At 44.7% G+C, this 22,865-nt stretch overlaps 1 protein-coding gene across 1 annotated transcript in view; it reads left to right on the plus strand.

The window, feature by feature from the left end:
* The window catches only part of ZC3HAV1 (zinc finger CCCH-type containing, antiviral 1), a 54,995-nt gene that overhangs the window by 14,210 nt on the left and 17,920 nt on the right, over nt 1–22,865 (plus strand). Inside the window, exons 2-8 of the mRNA XM_054726551.1 lie at nt 6,514–6,649; nt 8,627–8,876; nt 13,304–14,401; nt 14,840–14,926; nt 16,292–16,412; nt 18,403–18,577; nt 22,402–22,522. Of these exons, the coding sequence (XP_054582526.1) occupies nt 6,514–6,649; nt 8,627–8,876; nt 13,304–14,401; nt 14,840–14,926; nt 16,292–16,412; nt 18,403–18,577; nt 22,402–22,522 (1,988 nt within the window). The remainder of the gene's footprint in view (nt 1–6,513; nt 6,650–8,626; nt 8,877–13,303; nt 14,402–14,839; nt 14,927–16,291; nt 16,413–18,402; nt 18,578–22,401; nt 22,523–22,865) is intronic.

Below are 22,865 nucleotides of genomic sequence, written 5' to 3' on the forward strand. Positions count from 1 at the left end.
GGCTGCAAACCGACCTTTTGGGGGACCCCATTGTCCTCTGTTGGAGAAGGTTGAAAGGTTCAGAGTGGGCGGGGTCGCGCACCTACGACATGAGGCTATAGGGTGTCAAAAAGTTTTTATTTCAGGCGTCTGGGTGCAGACGGGCTGAGTCCGACAACTGAGTCAGCGGAGCGTGTAAGAAGCGGGGAGACTTTTATCAGCTATTGCTGGCTGCAAGCAGTTCGGCTGGCTGATGTTCCTCCCACCCCAGGTGGCTTCTGGTTTATCTGACCTATGCGCGCTCAAGGCTGCAAGCTTCCTGCAAGATATCTGCTAAGCACAATCAGTTTTTCTCTGCCCCGAGTTATTCTCTTTAGCCCTTTCAAAGGTAATCTTGAACCTAGTACTTAATTGGACCAGCAGCCTCAGCACCACTTGGTAGCTTGTTAAAAATGCAAATTCCCAGCCCCGTCCCCCAGACCTACTGATCAGAAACTCTGGAGGTGGGGCCCAACAATCAGCCCCTAGATGGTTCTGATGTGGGTAAAAGTTTGAGGCTCATGCAGTAGGTCTGGGATGGGGCCTGAGAATTTGCATTTCTGACAGCTTCCCAGGTGATGCCTGTTCAGGGACCTCTCTTAGAGAACCACTGCCTTAGAGAACCCCAAGAAGCCATGGGAGTGTTTCACACTGTTTCTTGGCTTAAGCCTACTAGCCAATGTGAGGGACCTGGAGCGGGGACAAAATGGTCAGAAGAAAATGGAAAGGAAGCTTCTGCCACCTTAAACCTGAACACGGAGGCATCTACCTGCTACACCCTCTCTATGGTTTATACCAGTGATGGGCAACCTTTTGAGCTTGGTGAGTCAAACTTCGCCAAAAAACTGAGCATAACTCGGGTAGTGTGTCACTTTGAGGAAAAAACATTATTTCGCAAATGTTTCATCCTCAGGAGCAGCAAATGTTTCATCCTCGGCATGTGACCGCCTCAGCAGCTGTGTGTCATCAGAAATGGCTACGCGGCTACGCATGTCAATGCTGACACGTGTGTCATAGGTTCGCCATCACTGGTTTATACGCATCCTCTCTCCTTGGACTCTGCTCTCAAGTTTCCATTTAGTACAGTGGCTTAAGTAATCCAGAATGTTTTTTTTTCTTCTTTTTTCCTTTCTGATTTGGAAAAGTGTTTGTCTGTTTTTGTTTGTCCAGATTAGGTTTTTGTTTGTGTTTTGAGATCTGGGTATTTGAGTCATCTTTGTGAAAGGTTCGAGGCGCAGGAAACGGGCGTCGGAGACCAAGACATGTTAAAGGGGAAGTTTATTCCGCACTAACGAGCGAGATTCATTACGGAGGAGGAGGGTAGAAAGTCCATGATGGGAGGAGGGGGAGGAGGGGAAGGAGGACCTCAGCCGGCTGCCCCGCAGACTGGGAGAGACAGCGAGGAGGGGGAGGAGGGATGTGCCCTTGACTGGCTCTGTTGACTAATGAGTTTGCTGACCACTGTCCTAGTCCCTTAGCCTCAAGCAAGACCTGAACAGATGTGACATAGTGTTGTGTCAGTAAGACCTGGATTAGAACCTTGCCTCCACCTCCCCCCATCCCCACCCCATGCTAACCTCTTAAGAATATTAAAAGCAGCAAGAGAAACAAGTGATTACCACGGGACACTGAGACACAGGGGCCTATTAGGGCAGGGCTGTGGACACCCTTATTACAAAAGTACTACATATTCACCACGGAAAATTTGGAAGATACTGAGAATAAAAATGAATAAAATGTAAATTATCTATAAGTTTATAAGCAAGAAATAACACTTAATAATGGTTTGCTTTTTAAAAAGTATTTAACCATTATAAAATGGTTAAATTTTAAAATGGTTAAAATTTAAAATGGTTAAAAATGGTTAAATACAGGAGGGGGAGGAGGGGGAGGTGGGGGAGGAGGGGGAGGAGGGGAAGGAGGACCTCAGCCGGCTGCCCCGCAGACTGGGAGAGACAGCAACACGTGCAGACGTCTTTTGAGAGGAGGAACGGGAAGGGGCTGGGCCCAGTGCGGAACCGGAAGGGGTGGGCCCAGGGGCACTTGGCACTCGCTGATTGGTGGTTCAATGTCTCGGGGGTGTCCTGGCCGGCGCAGGTGACGTCCGTCATACTCCGCCCACCAGTTGGGGGAAGGGAGGATCTATCACTTGGAATTCTCATTTTACCCAGCCTCGGTTTCCCAAAGTAAAAAGTAAACTGTTACCTTAGGGTTATCGTGACAAGTAAATTCAATGACAGACACCACGTTCCTGTCACTCAGTGAATATGTAATAAATGTTAGTTTCTGTCCTTCCGGTCTTACCCCCAAATAGGTGAGCACAATCCCACCCCCATCCCGTGGCTGATCAATATGCTGCAATTAGAGCGAAGAGAGAGAAGTCTAGGGAAGGTGGGAACACTGAGCAGGGTCTCCGAGGGAGCCGGGGAATGGGGGCTGCAGGTCAGAAACCAAGGCTAGACACAGATGGTGCAGACAGGCTGGGTTCAAGGTGAGTGTCCTGGAATCTAGAGGAGCGAGCCGTTTCCCTGAGGATGGAGAAGGGAAATGAGAGGTGGAACTGGCCCTCAGACGGGCAGCGTCGAGGACCCAGCCAGTGCAGCGTGTGCTGGGTGGGCTCTTCCTCAGGCAGGAGTGTCCTGGCTGGGCTTGGAAAAGCCTGGAACGCAGGCTTCCAGGCAGAGGAGTCCCCATTAGGCTGCCTGGCTGCCTGTAGCGTTTAGAGGAAATACTGACTTCAGGGACCTTGGAAGTGTCCCACTCCTCCGTTAGGACGTGACAGACACCTAGTTGTGACCAACGCTGCATCTCTCTGGGACCTGGAGAGGGCTGGGTCCTCTTCTGTGACCCTATTTAGGTGGCAGGAGAGGTGCCATAGTCTTGGCTCTGTGTTCAGGATGTCTGGATTGGAGCTAAAGGGAAAGATTCTTAATTCCCTCTGATAAACACTTGTTACTTATCTCCCAGGCAGAGGGCAGAACCTGTCTAGCTAGTGGTGGGGTGTTTCAATGAGGTTATTTTAAGCTCCATGTCAAGAGGATCATTAACGGCAAGGCCAGTGGAGTGAGATGCCCTCTGAGGTAATGAGGCTCACACACATCATAAAGCTATGATGGAGGGGCTTTCTGTTCTGGGCTGGAGGCTGGGCCCTTCCTGCTGTAGATTCTCTTCAGATCACCCCCTCCCATGGGGCTCGAGGGAGCGATAAGGTGGAGTCTTCGCCCAGCTGCTGAGGGCTCTGGGTGGTGAGGGTTGCTGGGGAGCAGTTATCTGAAACCACAGAACCCAAAGCAAGCAGAGAGCTGAGGTCAGCCTTATCTAGAAGTGCCAGAAATGGCTAAAAGCCAGGGCCACCTGGTGAGAAAGGGGAGAGGGCCGCCTGAGAAAATGGCTGGGATAGAGGCCGTGCCAGGGCCTGGCTAGCTGCCCTTGACTTCCCGAGAGGCAAAGTGCGTGGCAGGGCTGCAGGGTTGGAAGGTGGCTGACAGTGACTGATTCTGTGATTTTTCTCCCGAGGCTCCACCGCTAGATCTGAAGGCAGTTCCAGAGAATTTCAGAAACGCCTTACACACAGGCCGCGGCACGAGAATAAGTGACTTTCAAAGATTAATTCTTAGAGAATAACTTTTACCTTAGATGTTTACATTTAAAAACAAATGATCAATTTCAGCAAGATCGTTTTTGCAAAGTCATTTGCATTTCTGTTTACTAGTAACAATGAACTAAAAAAATGGCAACAGATAAATGTTTAATATTTGGGAAACGAAGGAAAACTATTAAAAGAAAGATTTTAATTCTCAATAAGGAAAATAGAACAAGGCAAATAAATGGAGATATTTGTTAAGTTTAAATTAAAAATATAAGTATTTCATACCTATTTGAAATAGCAAAATAATAAAACTCAATGTTAATGTGCTTGTGGGGAAATAATCACACTCACATATTGGTATGTTTTCTGGATAGCAGTAGATCAAAATGAAACACAAGCTGCCAAGAAAATAATTGTGTCCTTGGGGGAATACTCCCAAAGGAATAAATCCCAGGAAAATAACACAGAAAGAGAGGTTATTTGTATTGTGGGAACCCCTTTCACGTCCCGCGTGGTTCAGTGTTCTGGTTCAGGGTTCGGGTTCTGGAGAAGGCCGCACACAAATGAAAGAGACTAGAAAAGTATTAATTTGGGAATATTGGGGGCCAAGCGGGAGCCCAATAGAGAGGACTACCACTGCTCTGGCCTTGCTATCCCTTTTATTAAGGTTATGAGAAACACCCATATCCTTTAGGCAGGAAATTCGAATAATAGCCTATCAGCAAGAATTTACATATGACTAACAGGTGGAGGCTGCTTTAACTACCAATGTCTCAACTAAACAATGAGTGATTAGCGCCGACCATTCGGAGCAATTAAGGTTGACCAGCCTTCCAGATTCCCTTTTCACATTTCTCTATTAGTGACAATGACAGGTTTCCGGCATGTATAAAGGTAATTGTAGTCACACTATTTATATAGTGAAAATCTGGCCATAACCTAACCACCTGATAATTTGATAATGGTTGTGCAAACTAGAAAATAGAACATCCCATCATATATATTTTTTGATTGATTTTGAGAGAGACCAAAACAGCAATTTGTCATTCCACTAATTTATGCATTCATTGGTTGCTTCTTTAAAAAAAAATATTCTTTATTGATTTCAGAGAGGAAGGAAGAGGGAGAGAGAGTTAGAAACATCAATGATGAGAGAAAATCATTGATCGGCTGCCTCCTGCATGCCCCCCACTGGGGATCGAGTCTGCAATCCGGGCATGTGTCCTTGGCAGGAATTGAACCTGGGACCCTTTAGTCCACAGGCCGACGCTCTATCCCCTGAGCCAAACAGGCTAGGGCTGGTTGCTTCTTTTATGTGCCCTGACAGGGGATCAAACCTGAAACCTTGGCATATCAGAACGACACTCAAACCAACTGAGCAACCCAGCCAGGGCAATATCCCATCATATTAATAACTATTAAAAGCATAAATCTGAGAACTTTGGTGATAAGTTAGGTAGCATATGTAGATTAAAAAGTGGAATGAGTTTGTTATGTGGACTATCAGTGCTATCAGGACTTCTCAGTGATCTAAATCAGTGCATCTTGGACTTAAGCGTGATTTCATCATTTGGAGATATTGCTGGAAGATGGATTTTGATTCAGTAGGACTAGGGTAGGGCCTGAGATTCTAAATTTCTGACAAGTTCCCAGGTACTACTGGCTCTCCTACCACACTTTGAATAGCCAAGATCTAAATCTTTGCCACTTAGTATGGTGGTCACTAGTTATATGTGGCTATTCAAATTTAAATTAATTAAAATAAAGTAAATAGAAAATGCTGTTCCTAAGTTTCACTAGCTCTATTTTAAATGCGTAGTAGCCATGTAGGGCTTATATCTTGGAAAGCTTGGATGAGAGAACAATCTCATTGTCATATAAATATGACATATTCGGGATAGTGTTGACCTACATAATCAAAGACTTAAAGTGAAGGGGTTTTTATCTCTTTCTGTAGACTTGTTTGAATTCTACCATTAAGAGCTTGTTACATTCCTTTATAGTCACAAATTATACAGGTATACACTGATATATAAAATGAAGAAGAAATAAAGCAATGAACACTTTTGTGTAATTAAAATCTTTGATAAATGGAATTCTATTTTCTCACTGACTCTATAGTCAGTCCATAAATGTGTTATCCTCGTTATTCTTTGTCTCTCGATGAGCAATCATTTCTAATAAATTGGTTTCAGTTTTTTTTAAATATGTTTTTAAAAATTGATTTTAGAGAGAGAGTGAGATAGATGAAAGGTTTGGACTGGGCCAGGGTCGCGCACCTATGACATGAGACCGTAATGTATCAAAAGAGATTTTATTCCCGACACCTGGGTGTAAGGGGGCTGAGACTGAGAAAAGCATCAGCAAAGAGAGCAGGGAGAGATAGGTTTTTATTAATTTTTGCTGGCTGCAAGCTGCTCTGCTGACGTAAGGGTCTGGTCCATCCTTGGTTCCTCCCATGCCAGGTGTCTTCTGGTTATCTGAGCTATGCCGTGCTCAAGGCTGCAAGCTTTCTGCAAGATATCTGCTAAGCACAATAAGTTTTTCTTTGCCCCGTTTTATTCTCTTTAACCCTTTCAATAGAGAGAAATAGAAACATCGATGAGGGAGAAACATTCGTTGGCTGCCCTCCAAATGTGCCCAGACTGGGGGTTGAACCAGAAATCCAGGCATATACCCTGCCCGGGAATTATTCGGTGCATAGAGGATGCTCCAACCAACTGAGTCATTTCGGCTGGGCCATCAATTTATATTTTTAAAGTGCATTTTTTTTTAAAGCAGGACCAACCTGTATTAGTTATCAAAGGATATGGGTCTTGATTTCCAATGACTGAAAGTTCCCTGGGTGATTTTTTAAATTTTCTGTGAATTGGAAATACTGACAATTGTCTTTTTTTTTTTTCCAGACATTTGTGCAAATATTCTCACGATGTTCTCTCAGAAGAGAACTTTAGAGTCCTGAAACGTCATCAGATCTCTGGACTGAACAAAGAAGAATTAGCAGTGCTTCTCGTCCAAAGTGACCCTTTTTTTTTGCCTGAGGTAAGTTATGATTTCTTGGTTTAAAAAGCAGGAAGAATATATAATTGGCAGTGTTGTTTCATGGACGTGATTGAGTAAGACCAGGAAGAAACTCAGCACCAGGGCTCTCGTGGGGCAACACCAACCGATGGCTTTTGTTGAATGACCTAAGAGATTCCAACAATTTACTTCCTGCTTGACGTTTTATGAGAATTGGAGTCTGGAATGTCTCCTCTGCTAGGCTGCTAGGGAGCCTTGTGTGAGCAAGTGTAATCTGAAAATGCAGTAGTAGGACTAACTGAATGCTTTATTTTTGCAAAAATATTTTTTTTATTGATTTCAGAGAGGAAGGGAGGAGAGAGAGAAACATCAGTGATGAGAATCATTAATGGGCTGTCTCCTTGCACGCCTCCAAAACCACAAACTGAGTAGTAACTGAGTCTCTAACCAACATAGGATTAAAAATGCAAAAACAAGTCCTCAGATTCAATTAAGAAAGCCCTGCTAAATATGGGCTAATCCCGTGGTTGGCAAACTGCAGCTCACGAGCCACATGCGGCTCTTTGGCCCCTTGAGTGTGGCTCTTCCACAAAATACCACGGCCTGGGCGAGTCTGTTTTGAAGAAGTGGCGTTAGAAGAAGTTTAAGTTTAAAAAATTTGGCTCTCAAAATAAATTTCAGTCGTTGTACTGTTGATATTTGGCTCTGTTGACCAATGAGTTTGCCTACCACTGGGCTAATCAATACCAGTGGTATTCCTTGACTCCAGGAAGCTGGAAGACATCCTAATAATCCCACTCAGAACATTTACCTCAAGTAGCCTTTTCCAGCTTCCAACTCATGAATAAAGATAATACATTGTTAACTCTATTTCAGAAAACTTTTGCAAGTTGTTTTATTTACAATGTCAACTTTTAAAAAGTCACTAAACTGAAGTTAACTAGACAATAAACTAGGCAGAAATCGCTTTGCAAAAAGAGGGAAAGCCCATAATGCCACTTTATATAGAGAACCCACAATTCAGTTTTATTCAGAGCAAAGAAAGAAGATACTTTTGATCACACTGGAAGAAACTCAGCCATAGGTTTGGAATTCGTACCCCAACTACACATGCAGTGAAGACAATATTCTGCTAATACAATTGATTTGCTGCTGCATTTGTCTACTGTTTGCCTAATATTAACAACTAGAGGCCCGGTGCATGAAATTTGTGCACGGGAGTGTGTGTCCCTCAGCCCAGACTGCACCCTCTCCAGTCTGGGACCCCACGAGGGATGTCCGACTGCCCTCTCACAATCCAGGACTGCTGGCTCCCAATCGCTCGCCTGCCTGCCTTCCTGACTGCCCCTAACTGCTTCTGCCTGCCAGCCTGATCACCCCCTAACCACTCCCCTGCCAGCCTGATTGCCCCTAACTGGCCTCCCCTGCAGTCCTGGTCACCCCTAACTGGCCTCCGCTGCAGGCCTGGTCACCCCTAACTGTGCTCCCCTGCAGGCCTGCCCCCCCAACTGCCCTCCCCTGCAGGCCTGGGTCCCCCCCAACTGCCCTTCCCTGCAGGTCCAGTCGCCCCCAACTTCCCTCCTCTACTGGCCTGGTCACCCCTAACTGCCCTCCCCCGTGGGCTTGATTGCCCCCAACTGCCCTTCCTTGCAGGCCTGGTCCCTCCCAACTGCCCTCCCCTGCTGGCCATCTTGTGGTGGCCATCTTGTGTCCACATGGGGGCAGCCATAGTGTTTGTTGGAGTGATGGTCAATTTGCATATTACTTTTTTATTAGATAGGATTATAAACAGAGCAGTGCAACTAGTAATTTGAGCAATCCTTACAGTGTTACAGTGTCAGGCACAAATTTTCACTTCTCTTCACACCACTGGTTCTCTTTCCCCCTTTGGTATATCTCTGCCTGCTTTTGAAATTTCTGTGTACTCAGACTTTCCTTAATGAAGGTGTAGCACACAGGAAGGACTTTGGTCGCTGACTCTCATTCTCTCCTCTGTAGATATGCAAACATTATAAGGGAGAAGGCCGAAAAAAGATTTGTGGCCAGCAGCCACCGTGCGAAAGACTCCACATTTGTGAACACTTCACCCGAGGGAACTGTGGTTTTGCCAACTGCCTCCGGTCTCATAACCTAATGGACAGAAAGGTGCTGGTGATGATGAGGGAGCACGGACTGAGCCGGGAAGTGGTGCAGAACATCCAGGACATCTGCAACAGCAAGCACAACCCGAGAAGGACCGGGTTGAGAGGTGAACCCTTTCTACTGTCTACTTCTAAATATATATATATATATGTGTGTGTGTGTGTGTGTATATATGTGTGTGTGTATGTATATATGTGTGTGTGTGTGTATATATGTGTATGTATATGTATATATATATATATGTTTATTGATTTTTAGAGAGAGAGAAAGGTCGGGGGGAGAGAGAGAGAGAAAGAGAGAAACATCAATGTGAGAATCTAACATTGATTGGCTGCCTCCTCCTGGGGATTGAGCCCACAACCTTCCTGGTGCATGGGATGACGCTCAACGGACTGAGCCACATCGGACAGGGATATACTCTACATTTTAATGGAATAAAGAGAAATCACAAGGAAAGAAAAACGACCTACAATCACTCTCCCTCACCACGTAAAACCCTCTTCATTTTCCCTTTGAGACCTTGTCCACATTCATACACAATGCTTACATAATCACAGGGGTGGGCAAAAGTAGACTTACAGTTGTTTGTATGGAAAATGATACAATAATTAAAAACCAATCAAGTTTTTAAAAATGTTTATCATTTTTCTAAAAGCTACTTGATAAAGCTTTTTTTAAAATAAAAAAATATAATTTTTTTTTAGATTAACCAGTTGTTTACATTTTGTCACAATTGTTTTATCGCTTTCTCTTTATCTCTGTCCATATATATATATATGTCCACAACTTTTTAGTGTTTAAAACATTTGAGGTATGCTGTCATCAGGAGACTCCACACCTAAATATATGAGCATGTAACTACTCAAGGCAAGGCCATTCTCTTACATAAACCACAATACAATTACCATAGGAAATTTAGCATTAATACATGTAATTTATTTTATTGTTCTCAGTACTGTTTCTTTAAAAATGTGTTTGTTATTTTTAAAATTGCAGTAAAGTAGAAGATACAATTGACTGTTTTAACCATTTTAATAAAGCTCAGTGGCATTAAGTACATTCACATTGTTGTGCAAGAATTACCATCATCCATCTCCAAAACTTTTTCATCTTCCCAAACAAATTCTGAGCCCATTAAGCAATTGCCCTATTTCCACAGCCCCTGGGAACCATTTTCCTTTCTGTCTCTATGAAATTGATTACTCCAGGGACATCATAGAAGTGGAATCACACGGCATTTGTCTTTTTGTGACTGGCTTATTTCACTTAGCATGTCTTCAAGGTTCATCCAATCCATGTCAGAATTTCCTTCCTTAAAAAATTTATATATGTATTATGCCTTGGTGGGTGGGCTCAGTGGTTAGAGCATTTGTCCATGTACCGAAGGATATTGGGTTTAGTTCCTGTCATTGGCATGTTCCTGGGTTGCAGGCTTGATCCTTAGCCCTGGTCAGGGGCACATGCATGAGGAAACCTATCGATGTGTCTTTCTCGCATTGATGTTTCTCTCTCTCTCTCATCCCTCCCTCCCACTCTCTCTAAAAATAAACGGAAAAAATATCCTAGGGTACTGATGAACAACAACAATAATTGCGTAAAAATGCACTTAATGTAAAATTTACCATCTTGATAATTTCTAAGTGTTCAGTGGCATTAAGTATATTCACATTGTTGTGCAACCAGTCTCCAGAACTCTTTTCATCTTACAAAACCAAACTCTTATAATCACTCCCTCTTTCCTCCTCCTCTCAGTTCCTGTTAACCACCATCTGGTTTCTGTTTCTTTGAATTTGACTATGCTAGGTAACTCATGTGAGTGGAATCACACAGTATCTGTCTTTTTGTGACTGCCTGATTTCACTTTGCATAATATCCTCAAAGTTCCTTTAGCTGTAGCCTGTCTGAGAATGTCCTTCCTTCTTAAAGCTGAATAACATTCTATTGTATGTAAACCCCACATGTTTTTTACCCACTCATCATGGATATTTGGGTTGCTTCTACCTTTTGGCAACTGTGAATGTTGTAATGCTGTTTTGAACATGGGTTTACAAATATCTCTTAGAGACTCTGCTGTCAGTGCTTTTGTGTATATACTCAGAAGTGGAATTGCTGGATCACATGGTAACTCTGTTTAATTTTTTGAGGAACTTCCAGACCATTTTCCTCAGTAACTGCATTATTTTACATCCCACCAGCAATGCACAAGGGTTCTAATATCTCCATCTCCTTGCCAGCACTTGTAATTTTCTGTGTTTTTTATTTTATTTTTTTAATAATAGTCATCCTAATGGGTGTAAAGTGAGCAGTACTATTTCTTAAGCATTTTTTATATTGTTTAATGGTAGGAACACTTGCCAATTTTTAATGTCTTTATGAGGTGGATGTTGAAGAGGCAAATTTTGTGAAGCAAATAGAATACATAATTCTAAGATTCTTTTTTTTTTTTAATTATTGATTAAAGTATTATATATGTCTCCTTTTCCCCCATTGGCCTCCCCCCCCCCCCCCAATTCTAAGATTCTGTGAGAGGTAATAAACAATTAAACTTCCTTAAATTTGAGAAATGCTTTATAGTTGACAAGGAAAGGACTTGCTCCTCACAGCAAAATAGTGAAGAAAGGCAGGAGTGTTGTTAGCCTCACTTAATGGATGAGGAAACTGAGTCTTGGAAATTTTAAGTGACTTTTATTGCAAGCAGCCTTAAATCAGTTTTCGGAGAGTGAAGGGTAATGCTATGAATAAATAAAAGAAATGTTTCCAAGGCCTCACACCACTGGACAGTGGCAGAACTCGTGTTCTGATTCTACATCTGATGTTTTCTCTCCCGCACCATGGTGCTCTCTCAACGGGAACATCCGGAGGGCTGGTTTTTGGTGTTGTTTTCCAGTATGAATTTATTTATTTACTTTTTCTTTTTTTAAAAAATATGTTTTTATTCATTTTAGTGAGGGGGGGAGGGGAGAGAGAGAGAGAGAGAGAGACAGAGACAGGAGAGAGAGAGAAACATTGGTGAGAGAGAAATATCAATCTGCTGCTTCCTGCATGTTTCCCACTGGGAATTGAGCCCTCAACCCAGGCATGTGTCTTGACTGGGAATTGAATCTGACCTCTCGGTGCACAGGACAGTATTCAACCAACTGAGACACGCTGGCCAGGGCTATTTATTTATTTTAAAAATATTATTTTGTATTAGTTTCAAGTATACAGCATGTGGTTATAGACAGTCATATCCTTTACAAAGTATTCCCCCCAATATTTCTAGTACCCACCTGGCATCATACATAGTTATTAAAATGTTATTGACTGTATTCCCTGTGCTGTACATCACATCCCCTTGACTATTTTGTAACTACCAATCTGTACTTCTAAGTCCCTTCACCTTTTTACCCCCAACCCCCTGCCCTCTGGCAATCACCAGTGTGTTCTCTGTATCTATGCCAATATGAATTTACTGTATGCGAGAGAGATCTTTATTATCATTTCTAGTTAATCTATTAATTAACTACTTTGTTGACAGGAGGCGGATGTTTGCTTTTACTGTGTTCCTGCTGCCCTCTGGTTTGGAAGAGAAAGGACCTTTCCCACACACAATAGCACAACTCACACACCACACACGTAGACACTCATGCACACTGCACACACCACACATGCATACCACATGCACACACTTCACATACACTCACAAACACATGTGTGGCACACACTTCCTCCTATCTGCTTCCCAGGGGTGTGACTCCAGGTTCTAGAGACACCAGTTCTTTTTGATATTGCTCACTTAAGTTTGGGCATTGGGTGGGTTGGGAGGGAGCAAGTTGAAGAACTTCAGGAAACTTTCTAGTTTTAAGTGAATTTAGACCTTTACACTGTCATTTCATTTTTTTTGGTTTAAGTTTTGTGAATTCTTAACTTGTTAGTTAGAACATCACAATATGAGCAAAATCTAGATGATTTTTGGGAAATCCTGCCTAATTTGCACTAATCTGTCTCTCCATTCACCATATCCGTAGTGGATAGCCCCACCTAAGCATTTGGGGGCTTGGGAGCTACATCTGAGTCCCAGGAGAGAAGCTGAACAGAGCCAGGGTCAGCCTGACCCTTCTCATTGGTGGCCTGGTGTTTTCTGCTGTGTAACGGAATGGCAGGATGCCTTCATCACCATAAATGCCCTTCTCAGGCTTTTTACACACCACATCAGGATAAGTAATTTGATAGAACATGGATAGCAAACCTGGAAAGGCTGAGAGGAATAGTGGTCAGAACTCAATCATGTTGCCCGGTTGATAAGGCTCAATGGTTGAATGTTGAACATGAACCATGAAATGATTGGTTCCATTCCTGGTCAGGGCACATGCCCAGTTTCGGGCTCAATCCCCAGTGGGGGGGCGTGTAGGAGGCAGCTGATCAATGTCTCTCTCATTGGTATTTCTATCTCTATCCCTCTCTCCCTCTCTCTCTAAAATCAATAAAAACATATTTTTTAAAAAAAAACTCAATCATTTTACACTACTTTTCCTTGTTTTTGTCTTTTCCTAGGTCCTTCACATAACCGGGACCCAGCATCTAGAGGCAGAAGCAAGAGTAGAGATCGATTCTTTCACGGCAGTCAGGAATTCCTTCCATCTGCCGCAGCTTCAACCGAGACACCCGGCATACCCAGTGCAGACCAGATCGGCCGCAGGTCTCCCCAGGATGATGTGCCTGTAGAGGATCTCACCAGCAAGTTCAAGCATTTGGGAAGTCAAGATGGCCCTCAGCCTTCCTCAGCCTCACCCAAGGCCACCAATCTGGGAGGAAGCGGGCCATTGGGAGGAACCCGAAGGTTTTCAGAGAATGGCAGTCCAGAGGGCCTCTTCTATGGCAGTACCGCCAGCCGTCACCTCACTTCTGATTTACCACCAGCTTTCAACCAGAAGGTGCCCACATCCTGGCCGAATGACCAAGACACCAGTAGAGAGAGTTCGTTTTTTCCGAGTCAGGCTGCCTCCTACTCTCCTCTTGGTTCTCTGCAAACATCTGAAACCGTGACCACCAGAAAAGGTGTGGGCCTGCTGTCCCCGGGCCATATGAATATCGAGGGCACAAGTGGGAATCCAGAAGTCCAGCGCTTCCCACTTTCTGATAATAATTCGGATGGAATGGCCACAGATACCACGTCCGTGAGATCTTTAAATTACAAAACCACAACCAGTCGACAGAGGGAAAATTCATTACCTAGGAATCAGGAAGTCAGAGCCACTCACCCTACTCTTGACCCGGTCATTGTAGATGGCAGTAAACACAGAGAGCAGGTATTTTGTGCTAGTAAATCTGTCCACAACACAACAAACGGCTCTACTAAAGTTACATTTGAAGCTACTGATGTCCCTGATTTCGACTTAACATCCGCAGTCAGAGCCAGAGCAGAGAAAGATATGTTACGCTCTACAAGTCAGAATCTGAGACCCCAGGCCCTGCGCTCACTGGGGGAGACCACTGCCCACACATCAGTGAGCACTGTGCCCAAGGTATCACCTTCGACACCTTCCTCAAACAATAGAGCTACAGCCTCTGAGGCCCAGGGTCGGAACTCTGCTCAAATGCCTGTCACCTCTGCCAGTGAGCTTGCCAGGAGGACAGCCGGCTATGCGCTGAGTAAGTCACTGAAGGACAAAGAGGGGCCCCACGTCATGTCTGCAGCAGAGCCGCTGTGGCTGGCAGTTTCGCTTAGGATGTCCCCCAGCAGTTATTAAAAGGCATCGCGTTTTAGCGGGTTTGAGGTAAGGGGTGGTACTGGTAAGGAGACTGACTTAGAAGATGGAAGGACCTACCAGTAGAAGAGTATGGAATGAAGTGCTACATATATTGAGAACAGGAATAGTTTGACCATGGTTTAAGAAGTCAGCATCACTGTCATGTTACCCTAATGTTCACGCTTGTTTTCATGGAGGGCTTGTTATGAGCAACACATCAATCAGGAATTTTCTTGACCATGGTCCAGTTTCGGGTATTCTCTCCCCTTGTGAGATCAGGTGCTTTGATTTTTGGTTTAAAATTAAGATCAGCATATATGCATCCTCTTCTGTTTCACAGATTCTGCATCTGACGTCGCAAATACCGAGGATGATCCTGGTTCAAAGGAAATTTGTCTTGACCATCTGTATAAGGGTTGTCAATATAGTGAGTAACTTAAGGTCTTTCTAGAAGTGGAAACTATTAATAGTGGTATGGCTAACATTTACTAAGCATTTACTACGTCTGAGGCACGAGGCTAAGAACATTACATGCATCTTCTTTAAACTTTACACCAACCCTAGAAATAGGTTCTGTTGCTAACCCATTTTACAGATGGGGAACCTGGAGGCGTGCAGATGTTACGACTTTATATATACAAGTAGCCAGGTTGGGTTTTGACCCTCAACTGCCCAGCCTGCCTGTGTTCTTCACCAATGCATGCTATTACACTTTCTTCTTTCACAGTTCAGTTCTAGGTGAAATATTATGCTCAATCAGGAACCCATCTTTTCATGTACTAAAAACAAGCAAACAAACAACAAATTCAAAAAACAAAGGAATTCTAGCAGACACCCTTTTCAAAGTTCATTTCCTGTCATTATTTAGCACTAGAGGCCTGGTGCACAAAATGTGTACATGGGTAGGGTCCCTACGCCTGGCCGGCTATCAGTGCCGATCAGGGCCTTCTGGCTGCCAGCCCGGGCCTTCCTTCCCCAGCTGCCGGCTGGTGGCTGGGGCCTTCCTTCATTCCGCGCCGCCCCCTGGTGGTCAATGCACATCATAGTGAACAATCAAACTCCCGGTCTCCCAGTCGAACTCCTGAGGGGACACTTTGCATATTAGCCTTTTATATATATTGATTGCCCCTCTTGTGGCCATGCATATTAAGCCACCTGTGCTCCACAGGCCCAGTCATCTGTTGGTCATTCCAGCTGAAGAGCCACACCTGGGCACTGTCCCCTCCCACCAGGCATCCTATAGAAATTATTCCCATGGGACTGTGCTTGGGACAGATTCCTGTCCTCTCACTTTTATATCTCTTCCTCCCCTTCCTACCTCTGTCCCAGGCTTGGACATCATGTCTGATTTTGTTTGCTTGAGGATTCTGCCCTGGGCTCTCTAAATCTAAAGTCTTTACCTTACATTTTTCTTTTTGTCATAAAAATACATATGACAGATTTTAAAGCTATTTTTATTGATTTCAGAAAGGAAGGTAGAGGAAGAGAGAGAGATACAAAGGGTAAACTACATTTAGAATGACCTCGGATCTTCATGTGGGTAAAGGGACTTTTTGGGGAGTGGAGAATAGTTGTTTTCTGATGAGTCTCCCTGGGTGATCAAGGAACCTGGAAGTACGGGGACGGGGCAGTGCAGGCAGCAGCCAGCATGCGCAGAGGTGGCGACCCACAGCATGTGCCTGCCCGCGGTCCTGGCTGCGTGGGAAAGGCAGGCCTTGATGGGAACGTGGGCAGAGGCCTTCGTTGAATTGGTCACAGTCCCACTCAGCCCTCCTCTCTGTCTTTGCCGAAGGGTGCAACAAGGTTCACTTCCACCTGCCCTACCGGTGGCAGGTGATGAATGAAAACACCTGGGTGGACCTCCAGCCCATGGAGAATATTGAGAAGGCCTATTGTGACCCCCAAATCTGCAGGTGAGTTGGTGGCTGGACTCTGGCTTGTGAGAGTCACAATATCATCAAAGGAAAGCATAGTGTTAGGCTTAGGAGAAGAAGACACAATTTTCCTTCAGAATCCCGTTCAAGTCTTAGATACAAACAGCCAACGCCTACTGAGTTAATGGGGAAAAAAAGGGTGGATTTGAAGTCACGCAGAGCCTGGATAATCCTAGGGATTCTGCGAATATTTGCTGACTCACACAAAGTAAACAGTGACACGGTTATTAGCTTAGTTAATATTTGTCATTGTGTCGTGCAAATAAACACCATGCGAAGTCCGGTTTATATTTCTGTCAGCTTATGAAAGAACTATAAAAAGTACTAAATGATTTCCTCAAAAGAGCCTTTGGCTTAATTTCACAGTTTTAGAATATGATTTGAGCAATTTCATATAGTTCCAGTGCAGAATTTTATTGTGTTAGCATTTTATAACTTCCTTTTTGTTTGCTGTTTTCTTTCTCTTATACCCTGATATCTCTGATTCTGTCAGGACTGAAATAGGCGATACTACATATGAACATATTTATAAGATGCATCCTAGTTTAATAAGGAAATTCTTAATAAGGAAATTCATAAAAATACATATGACAGATTTTGAAGCTATTTTTATTGATTTCAGAAAGGAAGGTAGAGGAAGAGAGAGAGATACAAAGGGTAAACTACATTTAGAATGACCTCGGATCTTCATGTGGGTAAAGGGACTTTTTGGGGAGTGGAGAATAGTTGTTTTCTGATGAGTCTCCCTGGGTGATCAAGGAACCTGGAAATACGGGGACGGGGGAAAAAAATCTCATTTCATCATCTGCAAGTTTAGTGAATTTTTGGTGGAGATTCTGTTGCTGCACTTGGCCACTAGGGGGTGGCATCAGCTATTTTCTTGTTTGTAGTTGAATTTTGCCCCCCTCCCCAGATAAATTTGAAGAAGGGTTTCTTAACCTTAGCACTATTTACTTTTGGGCCAGAAAATAATAATAATAGTATTAATAATAATAATAATAATAATTTTTTTTTTTTGAAGGGGGTTGTTGTAGCTGCATTGCTGGCCTTTAACCACTAGATGTCAGTTGTGATAACCAAAATGTCTATAAACATTGCCAAATGTCCCCCTGGGGACAGAATCATTCCTGGTTGACAACCACTGATCAAGGAGCTGCTTCTTGGAGCAATAAATTCTCAAGCATTTGGTCTCAGGACCCAACCCCTCTACAGACTTAAAATGTATTGAGGATCCCAAAGAGCTTCTGATTATATGTATTATAGCTATCCATATTTATCATAGTAAAAATCAAAACTGAGACAAATTATTGATTCATTTAAAAGTCAATTCATTACATGTTAATATAAATAACATTTTATATAACTTTGTATTTATATAATTATACAGTTATGTGCACATAACTATACCTATAGATATGTATAACTAAAAATAACCGTTTTCCAAAACAAAAATTCATTGAGAAGAATGGCATTGTTTTATATTTTTGGAAATCTATTTTGAAATCACACATGATGTGGCCTCTTGAAAACTCTACTGTGCACCTGTGAGAATACATACGTGAAAAAGGCACGTAATGTCTTAATATTTTATGAAAATAACGTTGACCTTGCTGGCTTCTCGAAAAGGTCTTTTGATAAACAATTGAAAAAACTGACCTGAGTTTCTAACTCACTTTCTAACCCTGAACCAGTTTTTGTGTGTGTGGGCACAGTCTTATTTGGGATAGTTTTTGAGGAAAGAATGGATTTTGTGATACCATTGACTATGTGGGGTAGGCAAGTGACATTACTTCTCTGTGTTTTAGCTGTTTCTTTTATGTGTTAAGACTGGCAGATGTATCAAGAAAATCTGAAGATCCCTCTCAGCTCTAAAATAACAATTCTGTGCTTTTGTTAGGAAAGACCAGATTGTAGAAAACAGAGGTCAATGAAGCATTTTGATTAACTTTAAACTTTTCCCCCCCATCAGCATTCCTTTCGGAAATTTAAAAATCAATTTCCAGAGAATGACTTGTGGTTTTAATCCCATCCGACGTATCTCCACACCTTCGTCTGTCACACTGCCGGATAATTCTGTCTTCACCACAAAATGGGTTTGGTATTGGAAGAGTGGATCTCACAGATGGGTTCCGTATGGGGAGAAGGTGAGTTCCGTTCCTCCCCTGGAGGCGCGTGTTTAAACCTGCCAACTCCAGGGGGAAACCATTACTAACATGTTTGACGCCTTCCTGGTCACCCATGGAGAGTGGATGTGGAGGAAGTGGTGCTTTTTACAGTATACACAACTGTATTGGCCTTGTTTTCGCAGGCATGGACTGTGATTGCAATTATAAACAAAGACATATATTACTTTTAAGAAATCGCTTGAGACGTGAGTCCGCTGCATGCCCCTCTCTCCCCACTATCAGGGACTGGGGTGGGACCTTGAGATAGCTTCCTATGTATTAGTCATAGCTGTACAGATCACGGCTTCCAGCCAGAAAACAGGGACAGTGGAGAATCAGCAGGCTGACACACAGGGTCTCTCGGGCTCCCAGTCTGAATTCAGACGAACTTGAAAGGCTGGACCTGGAGCATTTGAGGCGCACCCACACAGGGACATGCTAATTGGGGTACACATTTAGATAAGCAGAGCTTCTCTCTAGTGTGTGGCGAGCCGGCTCGGCCATGGCATACTCAGCCCCAGGGTGTCTTGTGTGCCACGCCAGCTCTGCCAGGTTCAGCGACCCTGAGAGGGGGTGGTGAAGGATTGAGAAAAGACAGACAAGAGAATGCAAGCTGGGTCTCGGTGGGACGCTGCCTCTCTGATGGAGAGACAGCGACACGGACTACAAGCCGTGTCTGTATTTTGTAGCCAGATGCCACGAGGCAAAGTAAGGGCGTGGTCAAGATGTTTACAACATTCTCGTGAGTTTTGATCCTTCTCAACTACATGCACCTGATCAAGCTTTGTTTACCTGCAGCCTCTATCACTTAGGCACGTGGGGCCACGTGTTCGGACCATGGGTTCAAACTTACAACTATAGCTGTTGGCTATCGTTGTGCTGGGAGGGCTCTGCCCTCCAAGCTGGGACTTGCATGTGGCCACGAGAGGACTGTGCCCTCTCATTAGTCCGAGGCTTGAACCTGTCCAAATACTGTAGCCGCTCTCCACACTAGTGTCCCTTCCTCTTTTTGATTCATAGGATTAAAAAGAGAGAAAGAGAGCCCGGCTGACGTAGCTCCGTGGTTGAGCATCGACCTATGAACCAGGAGCTCATGGTTCGATTCCCAGTCAGGGCACAGGCCGGGGTTATGGGTTCGATCCCCAGGGTGGGGCGTGCGGAAGGCAGCCGATCAATGATTCTCTCTCATCATCGATGTTTCTATCTCTCTGTCTCCCTCTCCTTTCCTCTTTGAAATCAATAAATATATTTTTAGAGAGAGAGAGAGGGAGCATACTGAAGCAGCCAATGAAAACAGAGTGATGAGAAAGAGATTTTTTTTAAAAAAAGCATGAGATTAAGTTAAAGCCAAAGACGAAACGGGCACAGGAACACCCGCGTAAGGTTCGACATAGTGAGAAGGGGATGAGCGTGAATCCGGCCCGGAGCTGTCTGGCTGCCAAAGCAAACAGAGAGACAAGCTGCCACAGGCTCCCTGTGTCTGTTGGGGAGAGCACACCAGTTCCTCAGGGGAAGCACCGCTTTCTCTGTTAATGGGGCCTGAAGAAAGCATCTGCCTGGGGCCGGGTAGAAGGGACCGGGAGTGCCTGGCCAGAGCTCCGCAAGTCACTCCCGTAGCCCGTGGCTTCCCAGCTGTCCTAGCCTCTGGCACGGGTTATCAAACAACCTTTCCCGGAACCCCAGCGAGCACAGGAGTAACAGAGCGGCCCTGGGGAGTAGGATAGGGGCTCAGAGCTTGGTGTCTTGACCCCTTCCTTTGTCCCCTCTCTGCTCTGCTGGCCTTGAGCACCTTGGGGTGAAATCTCCTTTGACGTTGAGCTTTGTACAGGTTCTGATGATCAAGCCAAGGATGATGTCAACATGCAGTTTCTTTTTTAAAAAATACATTTTTATTGATTTCAGAGAGGAAGGGAGAGAGAGAAACATCAGTGATGAGAGAGAATCATTGATCGGCTGCCTCCTGCACGACCCCTACAGGGGAATCTAGCCCACAACCCGGGCATGTGCCCTTGAGCAGAATCGAACCTGGGACCCTTCAGTCCACAGGCCGACGCGATCCACTGAGCCACGCCGGGTAGGGCAAAGTGCAGTTTCTTAAAAGTGATTCTGTGAGGTGCCTGTGGAAATGGAAATTACAAAGTCAAGTTAATTAGCTTTGGTTAAAATGAACTATAGGTCTCAATGGTTCTTATGTCAAATAATTGAAGTTTTCAGTAAGCTAAGGGAAAAGCGTTGGGGAATATTTGCCTTTTAATGCCATCAGGTTTCCAGGGATTAAAGGTGGGAAGAATGGGTGATCTCGGTGAGAACCTGAAAGAGATAGTAAGCATTAAACAGGACATAAAAAAACCGTAAGAAAGAACCAGTCAGAAGCGAAGAGGACAATATCTGCTAATAGGGGCTTACATGCGGAGCCTGCCCGCCCGTGGGCTGCTGTGAGTGTACCCTCCCACGTCCCGCGTGGTTCAGGGTTCAGGTTCAGGGTTCGGGCTCTGGAGGAGGCCACACGCAAATGAAAGAGACTAGACAAGAAAATATTAATTTGGGAATCGGGGGCCAGTCGGAAGCCCAAGAGAGGACTCTGCTTTGCTCTGGCCTTGCGATCCTTTTTATTCAGGTCTGGGGTACACCCTTAGCCCTTAGGCAGGCAATTCCAGGAATAGCTCAATGATAGCCCATCAGCAAGGATTTACATAAGACTGAAAGGTGGAAGTTGCTTCAGCTCCCTTTGTCTCCACCAGACAGTGGGTGTATGGCTCTGACCCTTGCCAGAGCCTCAAGGTTGACCAGCCTTCCGGGTTCCTTGTCCACACCTCTCTGCCAGTGAAGGCAATGGACAGCTCCCAACAGGCTGCCCCCCCTGCAGATGGGGACAGTGGCACGGTGGCCTGGCCTGCCTCCTTGCTAGAGCCGACATACTTCCCTTTACTTACCCACCATTCTGATTTCAGGCCCTTCATAAATGTCTTGAGGCCTGAGAATACGTCTTTATGCTTCAGGGGTATTTCTAGTGCCTTTCGTTATAGTCTCTGTCCGTGGTAAATTCCAGTGTTGTGGACTCACTAGACACTTAGTCCATTGTATTTGCTTCCTCGGGTTCAGGTGAGCAAATACAGAGGAGGAGCGGTGGGGTCACTTACGTTCGGACAGCAGTGCCCCTCTGGAGCTTCACCTGCTTTCCCGTGTGATGGGCTAACAGAGCCACCAGGGTCTCCTTCATGCTCGAGTGCTGGGTTCTGTTAGCAGGCAGACACGATGTCCGGACGTTGGGTCTGAGTTGCTTGGTACACTTGGGTCATACTTTATGGAAGGTGTAAGAAGATGATTGCAGCCCTAGTGGGTTTGGCTCAGTAGATAGAGTTTTGGCCTGCGGACTGAAGGGTCCCAGGTTCAATTCCGGTCAAGGGCACATGCCTGGGTTTGCAGGCGCATTCCCCTGTGTGGAGCGTGCAGGAGGCAGCCGATCAATGACTCTCTCTCATCGTTGATGTTTCAATCTCTCTCTCCCTCTTCCTTCCTCTTTTATATTTTTAAGTATAAAAATATACTTAAAAAAAGATTATTGCAAAGAGCTATATTTTTACGGCCTCCACCAAGTGTAGTTCCTACAGGGTAGACTGTTCTCTCCCGGTCCTGGGATGGAGAAGACCATAAAAGGGGAGCCTTTATGATCTGGTCTGGGAGGCAAGACAATCCCTCTTTAAATCCCAGGCCTAAAATAAAATTACGGAAGATACAGTGGTAGAGATTACTTAAAAGCCTACCATGAAGTCTTTACTTTTTTTTTTTTTTTTTTTAATTAGGGAGACAATCAGCAAATTTCGAGCATCGATTCCTCATACCTGGAGTCTGTCTTCCTCTGCACTCCGAGGGGCATTGTGCCGTTTCAAGCGGGTTCTGAGAACTTTGAGCTGAGTTTCCAAGGTAAGAGTCTGCGTTTGGCAGTGGTGCCCGTCGCTGGAATGGGCACGAGTGGACCTGCAGGGTGGGAGCCGAGAGGATGTGGGTTCAGGGTTCTTTCAGCAAGACCAGCAGTGGGGGGTGGGAGGGGCGTGGAAGCCAGGGGCCGTCAGAAGACCCATGCTCTAGTCTTGGCTCTGACATACAGTAGCTATGTAACCCCGGGAGCAGCCCCTGGCCTCTCTAGGCCTCAGTTCTCTCCTCTGTCCAACGGGGGGCATTGGGCTAAGTGGTTTCTGGGGGTTACTTCCAGCTTCACCATTCTAAGTTTCAGACTCTGGGCATGCTGCTTCCCAGCGGAGGCATA

The sequence above is a fragment of the Eptesicus fuscus genome, chromosome 14, assembly GCF_027574615.1.
Source record: "Eptesicus fuscus isolate TK198812 chromosome 14, DD_ASM_mEF_20220401, whole genome shotgun sequence".
NCBI lineage: Eukaryota > Metazoa > Chordata > Mammalia > Chiroptera > Vespertilionidae > Eptesicus > Eptesicus fuscus.